General features: G+C 44.8%; 1 protein-coding gene across 4 annotated transcripts; it reads right to left on the minus strand.

Annotated features, from left to right (window-relative positions):
* Positions 1-18,025: 18,025 nt before the first annotated feature.
* Tspyl5 (TSPY like 5) lies at positions 18,026-22,098 on the minus strand. Of its 4 annotated transcripts, XM_052747582.1 has the most exons (3): positions 19,998-22,098; positions 18,751-18,805; positions 18,026-18,643 (listed from the first exon to the last, which is right to left on the minus strand). In XM_052747582.1, exon 1 carries the CDS (start codon positions 22,019-22,021, stop codon positions 20,792-20,794), a length of 1,230 nt encoding a protein of 409 aa, XP_052603542.1. In that variant the 5' UTR covers positions 22,022-22,098; the 3' UTR covers positions 18,026-18,643; positions 18,751-18,805; positions 19,998-20,791. The 4 variants fall into 4 exon arrangements, with proteins under 4 accessions (XP_052603542.1, XP_052603544.1, XP_052603541.1 ...); XM_052747584.1 differs by lacking the exon at positions 18,751-18,805; XM_052747581.1 differs by having other exon boundaries at positions 18,026-18,805.
* Between the last annotated feature and the right edge of the window lie 456 nt (positions 22,099-22,554).

Below are 22,554 nucleotides of genomic sequence, written 5' to 3' on the forward strand. Positions count from 1 at the left end.
GTGTCTCCCCTCAAAGCCTCCATGGTTTCTCAGATTCCTTGGAGATGCTCCGTAGTCCCTGGGATGGTGGTGGCCATCACCATCTTCCCAAAGTACTTTGACTGTCTCCCATCCTCTCTTAACTGGCACTGTCCAGTGTTGGGAGGCGACTATTCACCTGTAAACCCTCTGCATTCAGTCATGAGGGGGAACCTGTGATGCATAACCAGCCAAACCAGGTGTGTGCTGCAGAGATGAGAAAGGGGAATTACAGAATGGCAAGTCTCAAGAGTAGGAGCCATGAGGAGGGATGAAGTAAATGAAGAAGCCTGGGAAGTGAGTAGTGAAAAAACTCCTGAACTCTGAAGTATAGGCAGGCAGCCCTCTGTACATGTGGGTTGTGCATAGCAGGGCTCTGGAAACACAGACTGAAACTTTGGCTAGGCCCAGAGTGACTGTGTCTATACTGAACATCACAGGCGTTCTCTAGGCCAACAGTGACAGCGTCTATACTGAAATCACAGGCATTCTCTAGGCCAACAGTGACAGCATCTATACTGAACATCACAGGCGTTCGCTAGGCCAACAGTGACAGCGTCTATACTGAACATCACAGGCGTTCTCTAGGCCAACAGTGACAGTGTCTATACTGAACATCACAGGCGTTCTCTAGGCCAACAGTGACAGTGTCTATACTGAACATCACAGGCGTTCTCTAGGCCAACAGTGACAGCGTCTATACTGAACATCACAGGCGTTCTCTAGACCAACAGTGACAGTGTCTATACTGAACATCACAGGCGTTCTCTAGGCCAACAGTGACAGCGTCTATACTGAACATCACAGGCGTTCTCTAGGCCAACAGTGACAGCGTCTATACTGAACATCACAGGCGTTCTCTAGGCCAACAGTGACTGTCTCTACAGGAGGGTTTGTGTAGATGACATGTAAACTCTTCTCCGTTTTATATAAGGAACTTCAACATCCTCCAATTTTGGTGTTTTTGGATTTCAAGAACCAATTTCTCATGAACAGTGAGAGATGGTAGTATGTGAAAAATGGAAAATGCCATTTTCAAGTTCTCAGGCACTAACCTGTGTCACCTGACCCCATCTCTCTGCCTCCTGAAGATGCTTTTGTCATTTGTAAGTGGAATCCACTGCCTCATTTTTTGTGTTTTTCACTCTCACATCACCATAGACAGGAGTCACTTTGTGGATTATCTATTCCCAAAAGGAACACCAGAATAAAATAAGCTGGGAAGCACAAAAACCTTAGAGAAGAACAGTAATTAAATAAGGATTAGACTGGGTTATTTAAATGACAACCAGACTTCTACAACACAGAATGCTACACTGTGGGAAAAGTCTGGATAAGAGCTGGCAGTGCTGGATTCCTGAGACATAACCAGACCCTTATAAATAACAGGGGTTTGCTCCTACCTACACCCACTTCCTCATAACAAGGATGACTTGGAACAGCTTCTGTTTGGGGGGCAGATGTCATCTCGGCCTGTTCAGCATTCTATCCACTTCCCTCCGGTACTAGAACTGGTTTATTTTCATTTGGAGAACTCTTCATCCCTTCCTATTGTCAGTCCTTAGAGCTTGGGTGGAGCTGACCCTATTCCTGGCTTTGTGGATGGGCAGTGTTTCAGGCCTGCATTTAGCTCAAGTGTTTATAATGACCTAATAAGACAAGAGAGTCAATCTCAGGTCAGTGTGCATGTGTGTGTGTGTGTGTGTGCTGGCAAAGAAGAAATGCTTTTCTCTTTTCTTTATTGAGGTTGCTGAGAGCATATGATTTGTGGGCTTGTATACCAAGTATGCCACCCTGCCACGAGGAAAAAGGCCCCAGGCCCTGGGATCGAGCCAATCTGGACACACTGTCCTCGACTTTCAGTTCCTCACACCAATAATTTTTATTACACTAATTTGAGTCTTATTTTTAACAACTTCTGTCTGACTTTTACTTCGCTACTACAGATAAAGGAAGCAGATCTTGCCAAAGCACTACATGCTTGACTGGAGTTATCAGGACTGGGCATGAAATGGGCATGAACTGGGATGCACCTGATTGCAAGTCTTAGCAGTGGTGCTCTGCAGCTCCTTGGTAAGATTTCTGCCTTCTCACCCTGTAGGTATCAAACCTCACTTTGACAAACATTTAGCAGTCAACCATTCTCAAAGTCGGTGGCTCCAGCAGGTTCTCAATGTACAGTCCATATTTACTGTTCTTTCCTGGTTCCAATGGAGTTTGGGTCACGCATGTCAGGACTTTCTAACATAGACATCAACCTGCTACATAATGAGCATGTTCTGCAATCTTCATTTCCCCTTTTCCTTTGACCAAAATATCTATAACTTCTTACTCAACTACTAGAACACTCAGGGAAAGAGAAATACAGGGGGATGACTGGCAGAATCTTCTCTTTATGTGTTATTTCAGACACCATAATCACAGCTCAACTAGACCTGAGGAACATTGAAAATAACCATCAGAAAAGACTGAGACAGGAAAACACAGACCATCCAGTTATCTAATTAGAATAATTCCTGAGAAGACAGTCTGTAAATTCCTGGGCCTGTATCCTAAGAGAAAGATCCTCCCTGCTTCCTCCAACCCCACCCAAGAAGCAGCTACATAAATAAGGTAAAATGTGTCTCCAAAGGGTCATGTTAGCAGTTAGTGGGCTATGGAAGAAGGTCTTTGGCAAAAGAGGTAGTGAAAGGAGGGTTCATATTCTAAATCATCATCTGGAGATCTGTGATTACAAAAGATGAGTGTTCAGCCCATTTACCAGAGAAGCCATACAAAATTATCAGGAAAGGATGTGTTTGTGTTTAATCTTGCAGGATTACTGTAGAAACCAGGGACAGATGACTGAGAGAACTGCCAGTAACCAGAAGCCAAATTCAAGTTTTGGCTGCTGCTGCAGGTTCTTACATTATTTAAACGCCTTTGGGGTAGCTGTTCGTATAAATGTTCATGTTTACTTCGAATGGAAGATACCACCATCTCATTTCAGTGCTGCAAAGAACCCAGGGAACCCACCCAAAGGAAAAACATTCATAAAAAGTCAGCTTACCTGCTAACATTTAAATGGCTGGTTCACATTTCTTGCTTAAATATCAAGTGTTTCCTTTTTTTCCCTAAGAAGTCAATAATGCTGTTTTGAATATCCAAAAATAATTTCCTTGTCCAAAAATAGCACAGATCACTGAAAAATACATGCATTTTCTTTGGGAGGAAATAATAGAAACAGAGTACAAAATAAATCCTGATTAAAAAGCGTACACAGAGCTCTACCCAACCACCAGCAAAGCAAAGGATTTCTCAGGTCTACTTAGTTGCCCTCTGAACCAGAGACCACTGGTCATATAAACTTTTGTCAGATTTTTGTTCCATGTTTCTATTGAACTGTTCATGTGTGTATGTATACACACATATATGTTCTCCACCATTTAGATTATACAGTATGTATATACTTGTGTCTTGTAGTTCTTTTAACACATCATGCTTCCAAACTGAAGTTAGAGATGATTCCATACAAGCAAGCTGAATAAGTATTTAAAGTTCTCAGTTCTCATAGTATTCTGAAAATGTCAATGGGAGGCTATGGGAACATTTCCCTCCTAAATGACAGAGAACAGGACTCCGCCTTCTCCCCCGCAACTTCTCTGTTTTGGACACTATTATTGAGGATACAGTGCCCGGAATGGAATAGCCATCTTGAGGCATGAACCAAATTTGAGGACATAAAGTCCTTGCCAGGTCTGTGCCAAAGATGATAGAAGAACTAGACTGATGGGGAAAATCTGGGACCTGTTAAGTATGGGAGCTGTAAGCCTACATGCAGATTCCTTATGACGGAAACAGAAACCACCCTAGTTCTTGGGCCTGGTTAGTCAGCGTTTCTGTCCCCTGCAACCAAAGCATTCTAACTGATCATATACAAGTAGCTGTGCTGCTTTCTAAGGAGGGTGACCTGGAAGAGCTGTGTCTGCCTTCTAATGAGGTGACCTGGAAGTAGCTGTGTCTGCCTTCTAAAGAGGGTGACCTGGAAGAGCTGTGCCTGCCTTCTAACAAGGTGACCTGGAAGAGCTGTGCCTGCCTTCTAACCTGGCATGACTAAGACAACAGAGGTTTGGGAGCCAAACACTCTAATCAGACAGATTTCTGGATGAGGACCCTGAGGATGCTTGTCGAAATTTCAGAGTTTCTGTAGCAACTTTAAAATATGGTGTGTGTGAAAGGAAAGGGGGCAGTGCAGGAGAGATGGCTTAGTGGTTAAGAGCACTTACCGCTCTATAAGAGGACCAAAGCTCACATGCTAGCACCACATCAGAAGGCCTGGAACCCCTGCACCCAGGGACAAGGTGTTTTCTCCTGGCTTCCATGGGTATTCATACATACACACGTGCATACACACACACAGATCACACACACAAATTTTTTTAAATGTAGAGAACAATGAAAACTTTATAGGCTTGAGAATGCTAAAACTATAAATAACTATAACTGTACATATATCACTTAGGCATACAGTAGGTGCTCAATAAATGTTCACTCTTTGTTCCCTTTCCCTCTACTGATCCCTACATAGAATATAAATATCAGTACAAAGGGAAGTGTGCCCCAGTGGTGATGTCCAGAAATCGTGGGTTTTGTTTTTTTTTCTTCATCATCTTTATTTGGGAACAAGAGAACTACCAGAGTTTCCTCATGGGAGGCTGGAGCTCAAAGAACTGCTTTGATCACAGGCCTATCTGTGTTGTCCCTCATGTAGCTGCTGCTGCCTTTTGTTGAGTCTACCACCATCTGTACTCAGCTTCCTGGTCCAACCCTCTGATCAATGCCTCTCTGTTCAGAAAGGTCTGATCTTCTGGGCTGCTTCAGGCCACAAAATGTCTATCTACTATAAGCTGGGAACCTTTGAAATGCAGACTCATTTGCCTCAGTAAACAACAGCCCCTGGGAAAGCGTTCATCATGCCCTGGCATTCTCAGGGTGTGTGGACTTAGGCATAAGCAGCAAGATACCCTATGTTCTGTAATCCAAAGCCAGTATCCCCATGGCCTTCCAGGACACATACCCGGAAATAACACACACTTCTCCTCCCTAGTGATGAGGCTCTGTGAAGCCACCTCACGATAGCTCTAAACCCGTTTACAGTCAATGGAGTCTGTCCCTTCTGAAGGCATGAGCACAATGTCCACCTCACTCACTAGTGTGGCAAACCCTAACCTGACAACAGTGTAGAAGAACAATCAACAAGCTTCACTTGCAGCTCTGGGAATTCTAGGCTTGCCTAAATTGTATAACCCCAGCTCTCTGGATAATGGGTGTAGTATGTGGAGTCTTTGCCTGGCACATAGTGTCCACTCAGTGGAATGGATGTTACAGGTCCTATTGCACATAGTGGCACATAGTGTCCACTCAGTGGAATGGATGTTACAGGTCCTATTGCAAATTAGGAAGTGACAGCTCTTTTTGCCCAGGAAAACTCCAACACTTGGTTCGCCCAAACTGCCATCTTTTCTTTTTTTTTTTTTTTTTTTGATTTTTCAAGACAGGGTTTCTCTGTGTAGCTTTGCACCTTTCCTGGATCTCGCTCTGTAGACCAGGCTGGCCTCGAACTCACAAAGATCCGCCTGGCTCTGCCTCCCGAGTGCTGGGATTAAAGGCATGTGCCACCACCGCCCGGCCAAAATGCCATCTTAACTGACATTGGTTTACAAGACTAATGATCATTTCTATTGGTCTAAAATATTTGCTAAATGTGTCCCATATGTAAGCACTTGAGACCCAGCAGTGAACAAAGATCCTTGACAGTTTAGTAATGCAGAAAGTCCACAGATAATTAATAAAGGAGCTATTGATTAAGGAATTATATTGAGGAGAATAACTCACTAATGCAGGATAAGGCAAATCTGTCGCAGAGTCCTAGAAGGCTGAGAACCAGTCCCATGTTGTTTCACACCACCTGAGTCAGTATCCACCTTCCAAGAACTCGAGAGAGAAGGGACCCTTGTATGTGCTCCTCAGGTCTTAAGCTAGCTAAGAGGCCATGCCCTAGGGGGGGCTGGTACCCCAAGGTCATAGGTGGAAAAAATATCCATTACAGCTTAGTCCAGGGGAAGTGGCAAACTCAGAGAGAAAATTCATGACATGAATTGAGATCGAGTCCATGAAGTAAGGAAGAGCTATGAGAAGGAAATTGGAGTAAGCAGTAGAAGGGCAAGTGTCATTTGCTTGGGACATCAGATAAAGCCTCTTGCAGGGAGAACATCAGGAAAGCTGACAGGAGCTTGGTGTCCCTCCGTATGCTAGCTGGGTGATATATGTATCCAGAACTAGAGATGCCGCCAACAATAAGACAGGTTCCCACAGTGTATCCTTTTGATACCCCAGCAATCCTACACCATTCACTTCTGGAGGGACAATCTGCCCTATGATCATAAAATCTTAACCAGAATGTCCCTGGGTTTTAAAGGCATCCTTCTGCACCCAATCCTCTCATAGGGGGGTGCTGAATTTTCCCAAGTATCTGCTGCTTTATTACTAGCAGAGAAGCACTGGGATTTAATGATCCTATATCCCCAGAATCCTGGAACAAGGGCCATTTAGTGCTGAGGCCTGAGGTTCCCCCCAGTTTCATCTGCTCACTCTGCTCTATCCTGCAGATTCAATCTCCTATCTGGCTTACTTTCCGTGACTCTTTGTTCTAACCTAACTTTTTTAGAGTTGTCTATACTCAAGCCCCATTAGGAAACCTCAGAGAATGTGCACATGCCTACATAGAAAAGGAGGCGCATCCTTGGGAGGTGATCTTGCAGAAGCCTCTCTACTTCTTGTTTCCAATTACAGATTTATGTGCCACCGTCGTCACAAAAGCCCATCACACACAGTGCATTTCCAGCATTTTCCATTTGCTTTCCTGCTCTGTTTCATTTGCCTGCTTGATTTCTAATATGCTGTGAGAGTGATTTGATGTCTAAGTGTTTTGCCTGAGGCTTTTTGCAGGTAATAGCTTCCTTAACCACTCCCACCCCAGCCTTTAATTCATTTGTAGTAGGTTCATACTTCCCCTTCATTCAAAATTATTCACAGTCTCTATTCCTGGGCATTTTCAGCATTCATGTTCTAGTCATAGGTCATGTTCAGCATTCACAGTTCTATTTCTGTGAAGAGACACCATGACCAAGGCAGCTCTTATAAGAGAAAGCATTTAATTGGTGCTTGCTTAGAGTTTGAGAGGTTTATTCCATTATTACGGCAAGGAGCCCTCAGGCAGGCATGGTGCTGGAAAAGTACTTGAGAGCTACATCCTGATCCATAGCGAGGGAGGGAGGGAGAGGAAGAGAGAGAGAGAGAGAGAGAGAGAGAGAGAGAGAGAGAGAGAGAGAGAGAGAGAGAGAGAGAGAGATACAGAGAGAGACAGAGAGGCAGAGACACACAGAGAGAGAGAGAGAGAGAGAGAGAGAGAGAGAGAGAGAGAGAGAGAGAGAGATACAGAGAGAGACAGAGAGAGAGAGAGAGAAACTGGACCTGGCATTTGCATTTGAAACCTCAAAGCTCAACTCCAGTGACACACTTCTTCCAACAAGGCCATACTTCCTTCTAATTCTTTCAAATAGTACCTTACTCCCTGGTGAGTAAGCATTCAAATCTATGAGCCTATGGGGATCATTTTTATTTAAACCACCACACCTGTTGACTCATTTCTACTTAATGAATGCCTACTACGTGTAAGTATCTGAGCTATGGGAATGGAAAAATGTTTTTACTAATTCTATAACCTGGGATTCCAAAGTCTCTGGTAGGAGCAGACAGATCAATAAATGAGTACAATAAATTGAACTGTGGCAAAAAACAAAACAAAAAAAAAACACACACATTTAGGAAGTTTTAAAAAGGAGAAATAATCCAAACTTGAAAGATTAAAAATAACAGCACAGAACAAGTACACCTGAGACATATATGAAATTATTTTCTTGTTCAGAAACAACTTACACAAAAGAGTGTCCAGAGGGTCGGAGTGAGGACAGGATGATGATTGGTAAAGTCCAACAGAAGCTAGGGCCAAAACGTGGTACAGTTAAGCAACTGAAAGGAAGATGAATGTAAATGATTTTAAAGCACGAAATGGAAATGCACAAGTCTGTAAAGGAGTAAATCTTAGGCAAGAAGGAAAGCGTGCCCTCACTGGACACATAACATTGATCATCACTCCAACTTTCTGGAAACTGACTAAAGGGAAAGAATTCAGCATTTGGCACTACCTGTTTAGGAGGGACATTTACCCACGAAGGGACAAGGGAATGAGCTTCTTACACTAGACTGAAAACTCAAAAACCTATAAGAAATGAAAAGATCAGGAAACCACTGTTCTGTAAACCACGGGAATATCGCACTTGAGTTAATGCTGTGAATGGCTGCTGGGATTGGAAGTTTCAGTGAAGAGGCTGAGTGCCATTCCAGGGACTACTTGCTGAGACTAAGGGAAAATGTTTTTGGAAGGGAGAGAGCTGGAGACACCATTCTATCCTAGATGTAAACTAACAGCACAGCAACAGGCTCCCCAGGCATTGCATCTAGTCGCTGCATCAGGATATGTACAGCCTAGGGTAGCACTCTTGGCAAAAGTGTTTCCTGGAATTTCCAGTTTATAAGGAATGCAAGAGATCAAGGAAAAGGTTAAGTAACTCCCAAACAAACAAGCAATATGATAAATCAAAAGTATAGAACCTCCTACAAACATCTGCCCAACCTTCATCAGAAAACCACTGTCAGGAAGGGGAAACACATAGAACAGTGGGGAAATTGCTTGGTGTTCAAAAAAGACCAGAGAATTATAACAACAAAATGCAATGCTACAAAATGATTATGCCCTTATTGTAAAATGATCTTGGAAATGAAGAAATTTAAATATACACTGGACACTAGCTAGATTTGGGACTCTAACTTATTACAGTCTGATAATTATCTGAGACTACATAGCAAAGTATTCTTATTTTTCCCTGATATGCATGCTAAGTACTTAGGGGTAAAGCATCAAGCAATTAATTTCCAAATGGTTTGCAAAATACATATATTTATATAAAAATAAATATGACAGAGATCTGAGATCACTGAATGTAAGTGAAACATATATGGGAATATATGTACTTTAGTATGTTTGGATTTTTAACTTAAAATGTTTGAAATGAGAAAAATCAATGTCACATAATGAAGGGCTTAATGTGAGCACATTAGGAGTCTGGGTCTTATTGCCAAAGGACTTCAACAAGTAACTGGCATGATCAAGGTCACATTCCAACAGTTCTAGATGTACTTATTAGACTGACTCAACCAGCACTTACTGATCATTATTAAACAAACCCTAAACTAGATGCTGTAGGAGACACAAACTGAAGTGATGCAACCTGGCTACAGATAAGCTGCAAAAGATGTAGCCCAGGTTAGACCCTTCTTGTCTGGCATAACCAGGAGCACTAGGAGGAAGGTGGTGTGCAGTGCCTGCAGGTGTAAGCTGGCTCTCCATGTCAGCAAAGGCTTCTCAGAAGGAGAGACCAACAGATGACTTAAAATTGCCTCTCAGCTCTGGCCTCCTGCTCTCCCTATTCTTTCATGGCAAAAACTCTATTCCCATGAAAGATGCTGGAGAGTTTAGACTTCCTTGAAGTGGTTTAGGCATAATAGCCAGCCTAATAAGGTTCTAGTACAAAGGACCTTAGTTAGGTCTCCTGAATTTCTCTAAGGGCTTTGTGGTAGTTTGAATAGTTATGGCCCCATAGACTCATGTGCTTGAATACTTGGCCCATGGGGAGTAGCACAATTAGAAGGTATGGCCTTGTTAAAGGAAGTGTATCACTGTGGGACAGGCTTTGAGGTTTTATATGTTCAAGCTACACCCAGTATGGCACACAGTCTCCTTCTACTGTTTGAGGATCAAGATGTAGAACTCTCAGCTCCTTCTCCAGCACCATAACTGTCTCCATGCTTCTCTCCATGATGATAATGGACTAAACCTGTGAACTGTAAACCAGCCCCAATTAAATGCTTTCCTTTATAAGAGTTGCCATGGTCATGGTGTCTCTTCACAACAATAAAACCCTAACAAAGAGGCTACATACAAGAGCTTTCTTCCTCGATTTAAAAAAAAAAAAAAAGATGTAAAGAACCCTCTCCCACTGCTCCCTCTTTCTTGCTCATGAGTACAGCTGGTGAGGGCCACTACAACTGTAGGTCAGGAGGGAGAAGGCCAAGAAAAGAAAGGCAGAAATCTAGACCAGAGCCGAATATCACGGAGTCACTGACATGAACCTTTAACCCAGACCACTAGATTTCTTGTTATGCAAACAAATAGTTCTCTTACTCCAAGTTATTCATGTCCAGGTTTTAAAAGCCAAAACCTTCACTCACCTCTACCTGGAAGTACACTGCTAGGACAACACATTTAAAGAAGTCTTACCCACTTCTCTGAGTCGTCAATCCTTCTAATTGAGCTCTAATGGTGTGAACACTGATGTTTGGATGATAGAATGGTTCACACTGATTAGCTAATATGCTATGAACAATATTAAATGTAGGCTCTGTGCCCAGGAGTATGTAGATTCAGAGAGCCAGACACCTGCACTAGGCTACTCCATCCAAGGGTATATGGATGGAGTCTGGATCAGAAGACTGAAATTTGGCCTCTCATAATTACTGACTTTGTAATTTGTGTCACAAGGCTTTATGAAAATTTTAATGAGATAGTTATAGTGGAGACAATGTAAATGGATATTCTTTGTAAGCTATGAGCTGTCACCCAGACAGAGGGAAGAGATAGACGATCTGAAGTAGAGAAGCAGAGCTAACACAAAGCTGGAGTCAAGGTAAATGGGAGTCTGTAGAAATAAGTTTTGAGCCTGAATAGTGAGATGTATTTAGAGAAGATTCCAAAAACAAAACTGAATGTGCTGAAGGCAAATAAAGAAAAACCAGGGGCAGATAGCTGGGACTCTGTCTTTCCTGCTTCCTGGACACTTGAGGGAAATGACTTCATGTATCTGGAACAGTAGCTCTCCAAGGCCGAGGATACCATGAGGGTAAGAGTGCAGAAGAGTTTTCCTAAATGTTCAGAGACCAGATTAGTTAACCAAAGAATTCCCAAGACTGATTTTTAAATGTCACCTTAGGTCAATGTGCCTCTTTTCACAGAATAGCTGTGGTGGTATTGTGTTCCCCAAAATACTGTGCACTCTAATGAGCTTATCTGGGGTCAGAAAACAGAACAGCCACTAGACAGACATAGAGGTCAGAAAGTGGTGGCACTCACACTTTTAATCCTATCACTTGGGAGGCAGAGATCCATCCAGATCTCTGAGTTTAAAGCCACACTGGAAACAGCCAGGCATGGTGACTCATGTCTTTGATCCCAGGAAGCCATGGCAGAAAGCAGAAAGGTATATGAGGTGTGAAAACCAGGAACTAAGCTGGTTAAGCTTTTAGGCTTTGAGCAGCACAGTTCAGCTGAGATTCATTCCTGATGAGAACACAGAGGTTTCCAGTCTGAGAAAACAGGATCAGCTGAGAAACTGGCAAGGTGAGGTGGCTGTAGCTAGAGTTTTCCTGCCTGGCCCACAGTCAGGACAAATCTTTGTCATCTGCCAGTCCCACAGTCGTCAGACCCAACCAAGTAAACACAGAGACTTATATTGCTTACAAAATGTATGGCCGTGGCAGGCTTCTTGCTAACTGTTATTCAGCTTAAATTAATCCATTTCCACAAATCTATACCCTGCCACGTGGCTCGTGGCTTACCGGCATCTTCACATGCTGCTTGTCCTGGCGGTGGCTGGCAGTGACTCCTTCTGCCTTCCTGTTCTTTCTTTTCTCCTCTCTGTTAGTCCCGCCTATACTTCCTGCCTAGCCACTAGCCAATCAGTGTTTTATTTATTGACCAATCAGAGCAACACATTTGCCATACAGAACATCCCACAACACTGCTTAAATTAATCCATTTCCACAAATCTATACCCTGCCACATGGCTCGTGGCTTACCGGCATCTTCACGTGCTGTTTGTCATCATGGCGGCTGGCAGTGTCTCTGACTCAGCCTTCCACTTCCCAGAATTCTTCTCCTCCTTGTCCCACCTATAGTTCCTCCTGCCTGACTACTGGCCAATCAGTGTTTTATTTACTAACCAATCAGAGCAACACATTTGCCATACAGAACATTCCACAGGTGGCTATGGCTTGTTCTGCTTCTCTGATCTTCCAGCATTCACCCCAATACCTGGCCCAGGTTTGTTCTTATTAATAAGAACATTTTAAGATTCATGCTACAAATAGCCACCACAATAGACTAGAGAGGGACCCCAGAGGCTAAAAGTAGAGTTAGGATTTGGCAGGGCTTTTTGTAGCAAGATCTCTTATTTTTTCCTGCATAGCATAGCACAAACTTACTGTATACCAAAAATAACGAGTTAAGAAATCAGAAGAGAAGCCAAGAATGGTGGCTCACACCTGTAATCCCAGCGCTCAGTAAGTTAAGGCAGGAGGATCACCTTGAGTTAAAGGCTAGCCTAGACTAGACTAAAGAGTAAGACTCTGTCTCAAAAATAGGCATCCAATAGAGGAGAGTAAGAGAGAAAGAGAGATCAATCAAAAGAGATATTTTGTAATAAAACTTGAAGGTGAAAGGGGTCCAGGGACACTTAGTATGACTAGAATGACAAGGCCTGGTAAAAAGCTGAGGTCTGGAGCCAGAAGAACTGGAGTTGTATTTGTCTAAAACTGTGTCTCTGAGGTCTGTATACAGGGAGCAATGAATGAATGAGCCCATGAGGAAGTAGTAGATTTCAAACCAAATGGGTGGTTCAAGGAGGAGAGAGAGAGAGAGAGAGAGAGAGAGAGAGAGAGAGAGAGAGAGAGAGAGAGAGAGAGAGAGATGCTATGATCTGAACACAGTGAAAACTTTGTGACAATGTTGAGGTGGGGTCTAGCAGAGGGTCATGGAACTGGATAACCTTGGGAAGGAATTAAGACAGTTCCCTGATTAGTTCTTTTTTTTTCAATGTTAGAAAGAGCTTTATTAGAAAGAAGTCAGGCCTGGAGAGACAGGAAGAGAGAGAGAGGCACAGAGAGGAAGCACAGAAAGAAGAGTGCAGAGAGCCCCCTGATTAGTTCTTACAAGAGTTGTGATATGCATGATTCCTGACTCCCCCTAGCCTCCTGTTTTATCATGTGATTTCTCCCTCTCCTTCCATGATGTCAGCTGCCATAATGAGAAGCAGACAGCAGAGGCTGCAGCAAAGCCATGATGGTTGGAATGTCAGCCTCCAAAACTAGAAGCAGCAAACCTTTTCTTTTAAGGAAGTATCCAGCCTCAAGTATTCTACTACAGTAACATAGTAACAGAAAATTGATAGAGTGTTGTAAGTGAGCCAGCTGGAAAATACAGGCTCTGTTGTAAGTAAATTTGTTGCAACTCTGTGGGTTTGGTCCCAGGTTTGGACACCAAAATGTGAGTTTTACAACTCTGAGGCAAGGTATCCTGACTACCTCGGGAGTCAGGCAACACCTTGAGCTGCATAGGACAACTCTGACTGCTGGAGCTGCAAAGAGACAGCTCAGCCCTGGAGGGCAAGGTATCCCGGATACCTAGCTGCTTAGGACAACAATGATGGCTGGAGCTGCAAAGAGACAGCTCAGCCCTGAAAGGGAGGTTTTTCTGACTGCTCGGGAGAGTCAGGCCTGGAACTGCTTCAGCAGGGAAGGGTATCCCGACTGTTCAGGAAAGTCAGGCCTGAAGCTGCCAGGACAGCACTGCAGGGAAGGGTATTCTGACTGTTCTGAAGAGTCAGGCCATACCTGGTATGATGGGGGATGGTCTACCCGCAGGATATAGCAATCCTGCTCCTCTCCTGGAGAGCCTTTACAGCTGGGCTTTGCTCAGTCCCCACTTAAGGGGGCTTCTTAGCAGAGCTCTGCTTCTCTGACCTATGTTGCTTCGCTCTGCAAAAGGGGAAAGCCTTGCAGAAATGTAGCAATTTCCTCTGGCTCCAGAGAAGAGTGTTACTTTTCAGCTCTCTTTTGCTCTGTCCACTGAGGGATGTCTCAGCAAGTGAATGAAGATCTTCACACCCAAAACTCTGAGAAAGAGATTTATTTGGGAAGGAGTGTAGCTAGAGTTTTTCTGCCTGGCTCACAGTCAGGACAAACTCTCTCACCTGCCAGTCCCACAGCCCCTCAGACCCGACCAAGTAAACACAGAGACTTATATTGGTTACAAACTGTATGGCCGTGGCAGGCTTCTTGCTAACTGTTATTCAGCTTAAATTAATCCATTTCTATAAATCTATACCTTACCACGTGGCTCGTGGCTTACTGGCATCTTCACATGCTGCTTGTCATCATGGTGGCTGGCAGTGTCTCTTTCTGCCTTCCTGTTCTTTCTTTTCTCCTCTCTGTTAGTCCCTTCTATACTTCCTGCCTAGCCACTGGCCAACCAGTGTTTTATTTATTGACCAATCAGAGCAACACATTTGCCATACAGAACATCCCACAGCAAAGGAGTAGTCCAGGAGAGTAGCTGCCTCTACCAAGGTGAAGAAAACAGCTCACAACTGATCAGCTCACAACTGACCAGGCAGGGTGGTTTATATAGGATGTCTTGGGGCAGAGTCAACCAGAAGTTGAGGCCCAGGGTTCTACTGTCCTGATCTGTGATCTGAGCCAAACAGTGTTTTTTTCACTGGCTTTACTTAGCTTTTTTGACATTAATTCCAAGGCCAGGGCACATTTCTTTCACTGACTCCAATTCTAGGGACCAGGAGTGTTTCCTTGGCACTAGTTTCAGAGTCAGGGCATGTTTTCTCGGTTCTGGGTTTGGGGACAAAGTGTTCATTTCTCTGGCTCAGGTCCCAAACCCAGGCTTTCTTTCCCTGGTCCTGGGCCCCAGGGCCAGGGTTCTACTGTCCTGACTGGTTAGTTTCACAAGTCAGTTGGCCAGGGGCAGAGATGACTCTGATTTGAGCCAAACTGTGTTTCTTTCACTGGCCTTATCTGAGCCATCTTCCCCTAGTTCTGGGCTCCAGGGTCAGGGTGGGTTTCTTTAGCCAGCCCCTTTTCCCTACATCTGTAGGAACACAAGCTTAGTTAGCTGGAACCCAAGTGTAATGATAGGAGGACGCTGCATAATTCCTACCCAGAGGCTCCTGCCTGGAAAAACAAGTAGATGTCAATGGCATTCTACACGCTACACATCAGCCAGTAAAAAACTCGGGGATACTTACACATCTATGTTGATTGCTGCTCTGTTCACAACAGCAAGAAGGGAACCAGTCTGGATGTACATCAACAGACGAACGGATAATGAAAATTTGGTACTTATACACAGTGGAGTTTTATTCAACTTAAGGAAAATGTAAATTTGCAGGAAAAATAGATGGATCTGAAAAGTATATTATGCAAGATAACCTGGAATCATAAAAACAAAACCTACCAATGTTCTTTTTTATCTGTGGATCATAGCTTGTATACGTGTGTGTAGTGATGGGTGAAATATGGGTAAAGCCTAAAAATCTAGATAGGAGACCATGAGAGAATAAAAAGAATTTCCAAAGAGGAGCAAAAGAATAGACGTGGCATTAAGAGGAAAAGAGACTAAGGGACTCACCAAAAGGGTTAGGGATGGGTGGGAAAGGTGAGGCCAGAGGAGAATCACTTTGTTCAATGTGCCATAATGACATCTAATACCTTCTATACTAATTTTTTTAATTTAAAGAAAAACACTGGGTTAAAAAAAATTAAGACTGGCCAGGCGGTGGTGGCGCACGCCTTTAATCCCAGCACTCGGGAGGCAGAGCCAGGCGGATCTCTGTGAGTTCGAGGCCAGCCTGGGCTACCAAGTGAGTTCCAGGAAAGACGCAAAGATACACAGAGAAACCCTGTCTCGAAAAAAAAAAAAATTAAGACTGGTGAGACGGCTCAGAGGGCAAGGACACCGGCCACCAAGCCTGACAACCTGAGTTCAATCCCCAAGACACCTGTGGTGGAAGGAGAGAACTGATCTTGACAAGCTGTCTTCTGACCTCCTCACCTGTTATGGTATACTCACACCCACACATACACAAGTTTAGGAAATCTGCATAAAGATCCTCATTCCCCACTCTCTGGAGACATACCTACATGAGGCCTTCATGGCCCTAAATAAACTCTGGAGCCCCAGAGTTGCTGTCCCTAACCTACACACAGCCTGAACAACTTCCTACACAGGCATCAGCCCCTCGTTTCACAGGGTCTCTGAGCATCAGGTCAGCTTGTTATCCTTATAGTAGAAAATATTTTTGCACCTAAGTTTGTCTCTATAAATAGTTAAAAGCAGGTGAGAATGTATTCTGGCAATTGACTTACTGTTAGGAACTGTAAGAATTGGTGTGGATTCTTGAACCAGACTACCCAAACTTAATGCTGGGATCTGACCCAAACAATTTTTTCAGCTTCTTTTTATTCCAATTTTTTGTCACATATCTTCTAGGACTATGAAAAGAAGGAAGTTAATCTTCATAATGTTACTGTAAAAGTACCTTGAACATGATAAGTCTTAGAGACTATGCAAAGCATGTACGTTGTCCAAAGAAGAGCTAACCCTCAGCACCTCAAGCTGTATTTAGAGACTAGGTTTTTCAAAGGGAAGTGGGAGTTAAGGCCCCTGGGGTGGATCCCAGTTATGAATGGCTTGCTTCCTAGGAGGAAGAGGTCACAAGACACACACCAAGAATAGACCATGTGAATACACAAATCTGTCTGTAGTCAAGGAGAGAGGCCCTCAGAAGGAACCTCACCATGGCAACCCCTTGATCCTAGACTGCAGCCTTCAGAACTGAGGAATTAATTTTTATAGTTTTGTAGACCCTAGTCTGTGGTACTTCATGCAGGAAGAAAACTAATGTAGATGTACATATGAAACAATCAACACATTTAATGTATTTACCCCACTAGCCCCAGGACAAATGTTTATCCAACACTGGAACACCGACTATGCCCCCACACTGCATATTATTTATCTAGCATCTTCACCTATGTATGCAAGCCTAACTTTTTATCACAATTTTATTTGCTGTTATGGGGGGGATGGGCAGGCTGTGGCATGCACAGGAAAGTCGCTTTGAAGGAGTTGGTTCCTCCTTCACCTACGTCATGGCTCAAACTCGAGTCTTAGGCATAGCCTGAACCTTTCCCTAGTGAGCATCATGCCAGCCCTCCGCGCTTTCCTTGTCCATCAGAACCACTCTTTTTCTAACCATTTTTTGTGGTGTTTGGTCATCACGGAAGATGGCTTCTTCTGATGGAAATGTTCCTTTCTCTGGGTGCGGAATGAGCAGAGCCTACTTTCAAGATGCATGTTGAGTTACCTGAAGAGCTTTTGGAGTCACTTGTGGCTGGGCCAATCTCCTTCCTCATCCTGACTTAGTTGATCATTATGTGAAGCTAGGGCAGGTGTTTTTTGTTTTTGTTTTTTTTTAAACTTCCCAGTTAATTCTAACATGCAACCAGGGTTGAACACCATTACTCTAGTTTTAAGGGCCTTTTTAAAAAACATTTTTTCTCACCTTTTTTATTAGTTCTTTAAAGGGCCTCTAAAGTCACCTCAGTTGTAACTCGAAGTGCAGTCTGCATGTCACCAACAATTCATCACCTGGAAGCGTGTTACAGAGTCCCAGCTCTGCCTAACTACTAAATCAGAATCCACTGAGCAGGATTCTCCACATAATTCAAATTTACTACAAGATGCTAGAAACACTGAATTCCCACGAGAAGTATCTGGAAAACTCATTATAAACAAGACTAGTTGGCTTCCTCCAGAGCCACACAGAATGCCAGTCTCTGGGAAGGGCCTGAGAAGCAGAATTTTATGTGTTCTTGTGTAATCAGTCAGGAGGCCTGAGGCCTGGGACCCACTAATGTAGGCCAGTGAATACCACTCCTCACTTCTGCTCAGCTTCTGTCTAATAACCCCTCCGGTTATAATTCTGCAATGTGAAACAAAACAGTAACACAAGAATTTTTATTATTATTTTTCCACCAAACATGCACACTTGCAAGTATTTATGCTGCTTAGTAACAGGGAAATAATCACATTATTACCAGGGTATGAAATATCAACTACAACAACCAGTGAAAGATTATGTGGAGAGATTATTTTCACAGAATACAGCAACCCTAACAGTCCATAAAAGTCTCTATGTTACACAGGAGAAAAGACTGATATTGTAAAGGGTATCTTACATCAGGATCTTAGACAGATTTACAGCAGAATGGCCTCTTCTTTTGTGGATGTGGGGGAGAGTAGAATATCCTCATCATCACTCCTTGAGTTTCACAATTATGAAGACTCATTTATAAGGCCCACTTCTGAGAAATCATTAACTTACACAAAATGATACACAGAAGTCAACTTGCTGTGATCATAAGAGTGCACCCCACAACTATCAACACCAGAGCCCCAATCTCCCAAAGTACATCTGACTGCATCGACAACAGTACCTTGGACTTCTGATAAACAGTGCAGGAGGAAGAAGAGCTACAGATGAAATTCGGTTGCTTGTGGCTGATGATGAATGCTTCGAGGTAGAAGGCATACAGGGTCCAAGAACCATCTCCTCCACTCCTGTTTGTGTAAATTTACATAATAAAGAGCAAATATTATTTTAAAGCAAATTTGTACAGCTCTATTTCCCTCATTAGGCAAAACTACAAAAAGTTATAAGATTTTACTTTGAGGCCAGATACACAGCATATAGCACAATCTTCCACATACACAAAGCTGCACCTAGAACAGAAAACATCCAACACAGTAACATTGCTTTTGGTTTGTTTCTATGATTACAAAAAAAAATCCACTAATGATGATAAAAACTGTCCAGAACTCTGGATCCATCCTTGCCCAGGTATGTTTACCAACAATCCCTTTAATTCTCCCTTCCCAACCCTGAGTAAGGTCTCTCCTGTCACCTTCATCACTGAGAGATAGGATCACACTCTGCAGCTTCACAAGCCATTTCTGTCAAGTTTTTACTGATCCACTCAATACCAGGCTCATACCTATTCTATGTTCTCTTGCCGTGATTCCCCTGCCTATCATCCCCTTACCACTGAGTCAAGGACCCCCTCACAGAGGTTAGGATGAAGTCTTTCATAGCAGAATGTGGGTCTGGAGAAAGACTGGTTTAGAGAGTTCTACTTTCCACTGAAGGCAAGTCAGGACACAGGCAAGCCTGGGCAGAGAGGGCCCATCTCAGCCTGCACACTCACTAGAAATATCTAGAACAGGCCCTGCCTATGCCTGTCCCTAAGAACACCTTGGGATTCCCCCATAGTGAGTATATTTGGGCTAAGAAGTAAGGAAAGCTGAGGGTTGAGGATCCCAGTTGCACAGGCTACCAACGGAGACAAAAGGAAGCCCCTGGGTCTTTAAGGAACACACAGAAGACTAAACTAGAGTCCACAACACTGCTGCCTTAGGGGCATCCTAGCAGATGCATACAACTTTAGAACTACAGAATGAATCCGGGATTCAGGGCCCAGGTCTAGCCATAGACCCTCTTGAGGCCTTCTGGTTTTGTTTTTGTTTTTTGTTTTTTGCTTTTTTTTCCCTATCTCAGCCTCCTACATGCGTGTGCATGGGAAGCCCTATCTACCTCCCTAGCTGTACACAGAAAAGCCTGGATGATGAATTTCTTTGTCTGAGCTGATGCTATTTTAAAGGTAGGAGGCAGGGGGTGGGGGAACAAGGAGGAGAGTAGGAAGGACAGGGTAGGTAGATAGGGAAGTGGACTAGTTGCATGGAGGTGTGAAGTAAACACAGGCATACAAATGAAAAATCTGTCTTCCTCAGCATCCCACTGAAGTGCTCTTGTCCCATCTCAGCAAGGAACAAGGACAGTTGACACAGATACCTAGTTGATAAGGCTGTGGCCCAAAGCCCTACCCTCCTCAGGACTCACAAATACCAGGCTGCCCACCAGGAGGGTTCCTAAGTCTGTGGAGGGTAGGTTTGTAGCTCATGCACTGTGAGGATGCCTGGGTCCATAGGCAGGTTCTTGAGGTCTTTCATGAACAAGTCAGTTGGAGCCAACAGCAACCTAGCCAACAGTCAACGGACTGACTACAATCAGGCATGGCCAGACTTGCATGAAGGTTCACTAGTAGACTGGCCCAGAGGCAAGAAGAGATGTGAAGAACATAGAATTTACTCCTGTTTGCCCTTGACCTCGTCCACAGTAGTCTGCTGGACCCTAGGCTGAAGCTGGAAACAAAACAGGAAGAACCTTGGTTGTTGACCCCAGACCCACAGAACAATAAAATCTGGCTGATGGTCAATGCCATGTGCACTGGCTTCGTTTTGTGAAGGCAACAGAAAACCTTGCCATTGATAACATGCATGGCTAAAATGAAGAGGAAGCCCAGCTGACTGGCCACGAAGTAACATAGCTTGAGTATCCATCTGGACGATGACTCGGAATGTCCACCAGAAAGACAGGTGGGAAGGGCCAGAGCTAATAACAGGGACTGGATAGTGTAAAGCTGCATACATCTTAGTGCTTAATATGCAAGCAGTGAGAGTGAGATGCGTCACTATTGTGACAAGGTGAGGCCATGGGGAAGCAAAGAACATGATCACAAATTCCACATTCTTGAAGATCAGTCCAAAGCGGCTGCAGTGTACATAAGATGGCATCAACAGAAGGCAGACTACCAAACCCACGTGGTCAGCCTAACAGGTCCATCAGGAGGTAGTGGGGAGATCCATGCAGCATCAGTTGGACTGCTTCGCCCCAGGCTCAGCGGTCTCCACTGGCTGTTTTGCTGGGCCTGGCCTTTCTTCCTTGCCTTTCTCCCCACGGGCTTCTTCACTGACCAGGTAGTACTGTAGAGGATTGGGCCACAGGTCCTCGTTGATTATCTCAACGATCTTGTCAGACTCAATAGAGCCGTGATTTGAAAACCACCCAAAGAAGCTACCATTATTTTCTGGGTTTTCCTTGCTTAGGGACTGTAGATCATGACCTGGGAGCCACTGGATTGGAGCTGAGCGAGACACCACTTGACCGGAGGGACCACATCCATATTCCTTGACGAGCACCTTATTTTGGAAATAGGGGTTTGGGGCAAAGTAGAACTTGATTTTGTAGCCCAATCTAGCGAGGCCAAGCTCTTCCACCTCCAGTCTGTTCATGTAGGTCAATACCTCCTTATCTTTGGTATTCAGAAAAGATGACAGCTGGGGATGGTTCTGAAAGGCTTTCCCCCAGAAGCCAGGGATGCTCTCGATAAGGAGGTTCCTGCGCTCTAAATGGTGAAGGCGCAACTGGCCGAACTTGCGGGAGAGCCTGAGATAGGCCCTGTCGGCCTGTGCATTCATGGTCTCCAGCTTTAGCTGGACCGTCTCCAGGGTATCCATGCTGCCTATCATCGCGAAGGACCCTGACCCAGCATGCTTCTCTGCCACCTTCCTTTCCTCCCCCACTGGGACAGCGACACATGGCCCCGCAGAGCCCATCTTTGGCTTCCCACTGACTGTGGCCTGAGGTCTCCTTCCCGCGGCGCTCCGAGTATCTGGGGCCCTCCTCCCGGGGACTCGCCGATTTCCAACGCGGGTGCGGTGTCGCAGCCTCGCCAAGGCTCCTACGGTTCCAACGAAGCCGGTGTCGGTGGCCAGGCGCTCGGCGAGGGATGTGGCCAATTCCAGGGCTGGGTCAGTGGCCGCCAGCCCGCGCTCGTCCGCAGCCCGAGCCCGCAGCGCCAGGCCGCAGTCCAGCGGGACGCGGCAGGCCGCATCGTCCCCGAGCTCGGCTGGTTCCGAGCCTCCGGAAGCAGCGTCGGCCTGCACCTGCGCGGCCGCGGCGTCCTCCCCGAGCTGCGGGTCCTGCGGCGACTTCGCGTCGCGCCAGGCCTCGTCCTCGGCGGCGCGGACCCGGGCTCTGGCCCGGCCTTTGCCCCGGCCTTTGGCACGGGAAGACCTTCGACCCCTACTACGGCCGCTCATGGTGCGGACGGACACCGCTTCAAAGCTCTGTCAGCCCGGGGTCTCTGCCGAGCCGGCCTCTCCATGGCAACCGTGACGTCACCACGGCAGGGCCCGCTGCTCCCAGTGATTGGCTCCGCTGTAGCGGCTGCGCACCAGCCCACCCCTCACACGCCGCACCCCCTTAATCTTCTTTTACTGTTAGAAAGTCAGTTTCCACCTGCAGTTGACCTTGGTTGTCTTGCTGATTCTTCTCCTACCATTGATCGCAAGCGTGTCCCCAATAAGACACAGCCATTGCTCTTACGATGGCATCTTGAAGATAACCACCACCAGTCACCATCATCAATATTCTACTCCTCCTCTTCATCAACATTTCTGTCTCATCACATAATTATTCTACTGTGAGATTTGCCCCAGCAACTTAACTCTAGGGAATGTGTAGGCAGGTGCCATAATGCTGATCTAGAATGATTTACAGAGAACAAAAAGTAATAGCAGCTGGTATTGTATAATCATACACACAAGGCACTTTGCTGAATACTTTTTTGCAT

The sequence above is a fragment of the Peromyscus californicus genome, unplaced genomic scaffold (assembly GCF_007827085.1).
Source record: "Peromyscus californicus insignis strain IS unplaced genomic scaffold, ASM782708v3 Scaffold_20__1_contigs__length_68692818, whole genome shotgun sequence".
In the NCBI taxonomy this organism is placed as follows: Eukaryota; Metazoa; Chordata; class Mammalia; order Rodentia; family Cricetidae; genus Peromyscus; species Peromyscus californicus.

What these genes read in the sequence shown, in the direction of transcription:
- Tspyl5 (XM_052747584.1), bottom strand. Translation starts at nt 22,021, where the DNA reads ATGAGCGGCCGTAGTAGGGGTCGAAGGTCTTCCCGTGCCAAAGGCCGG.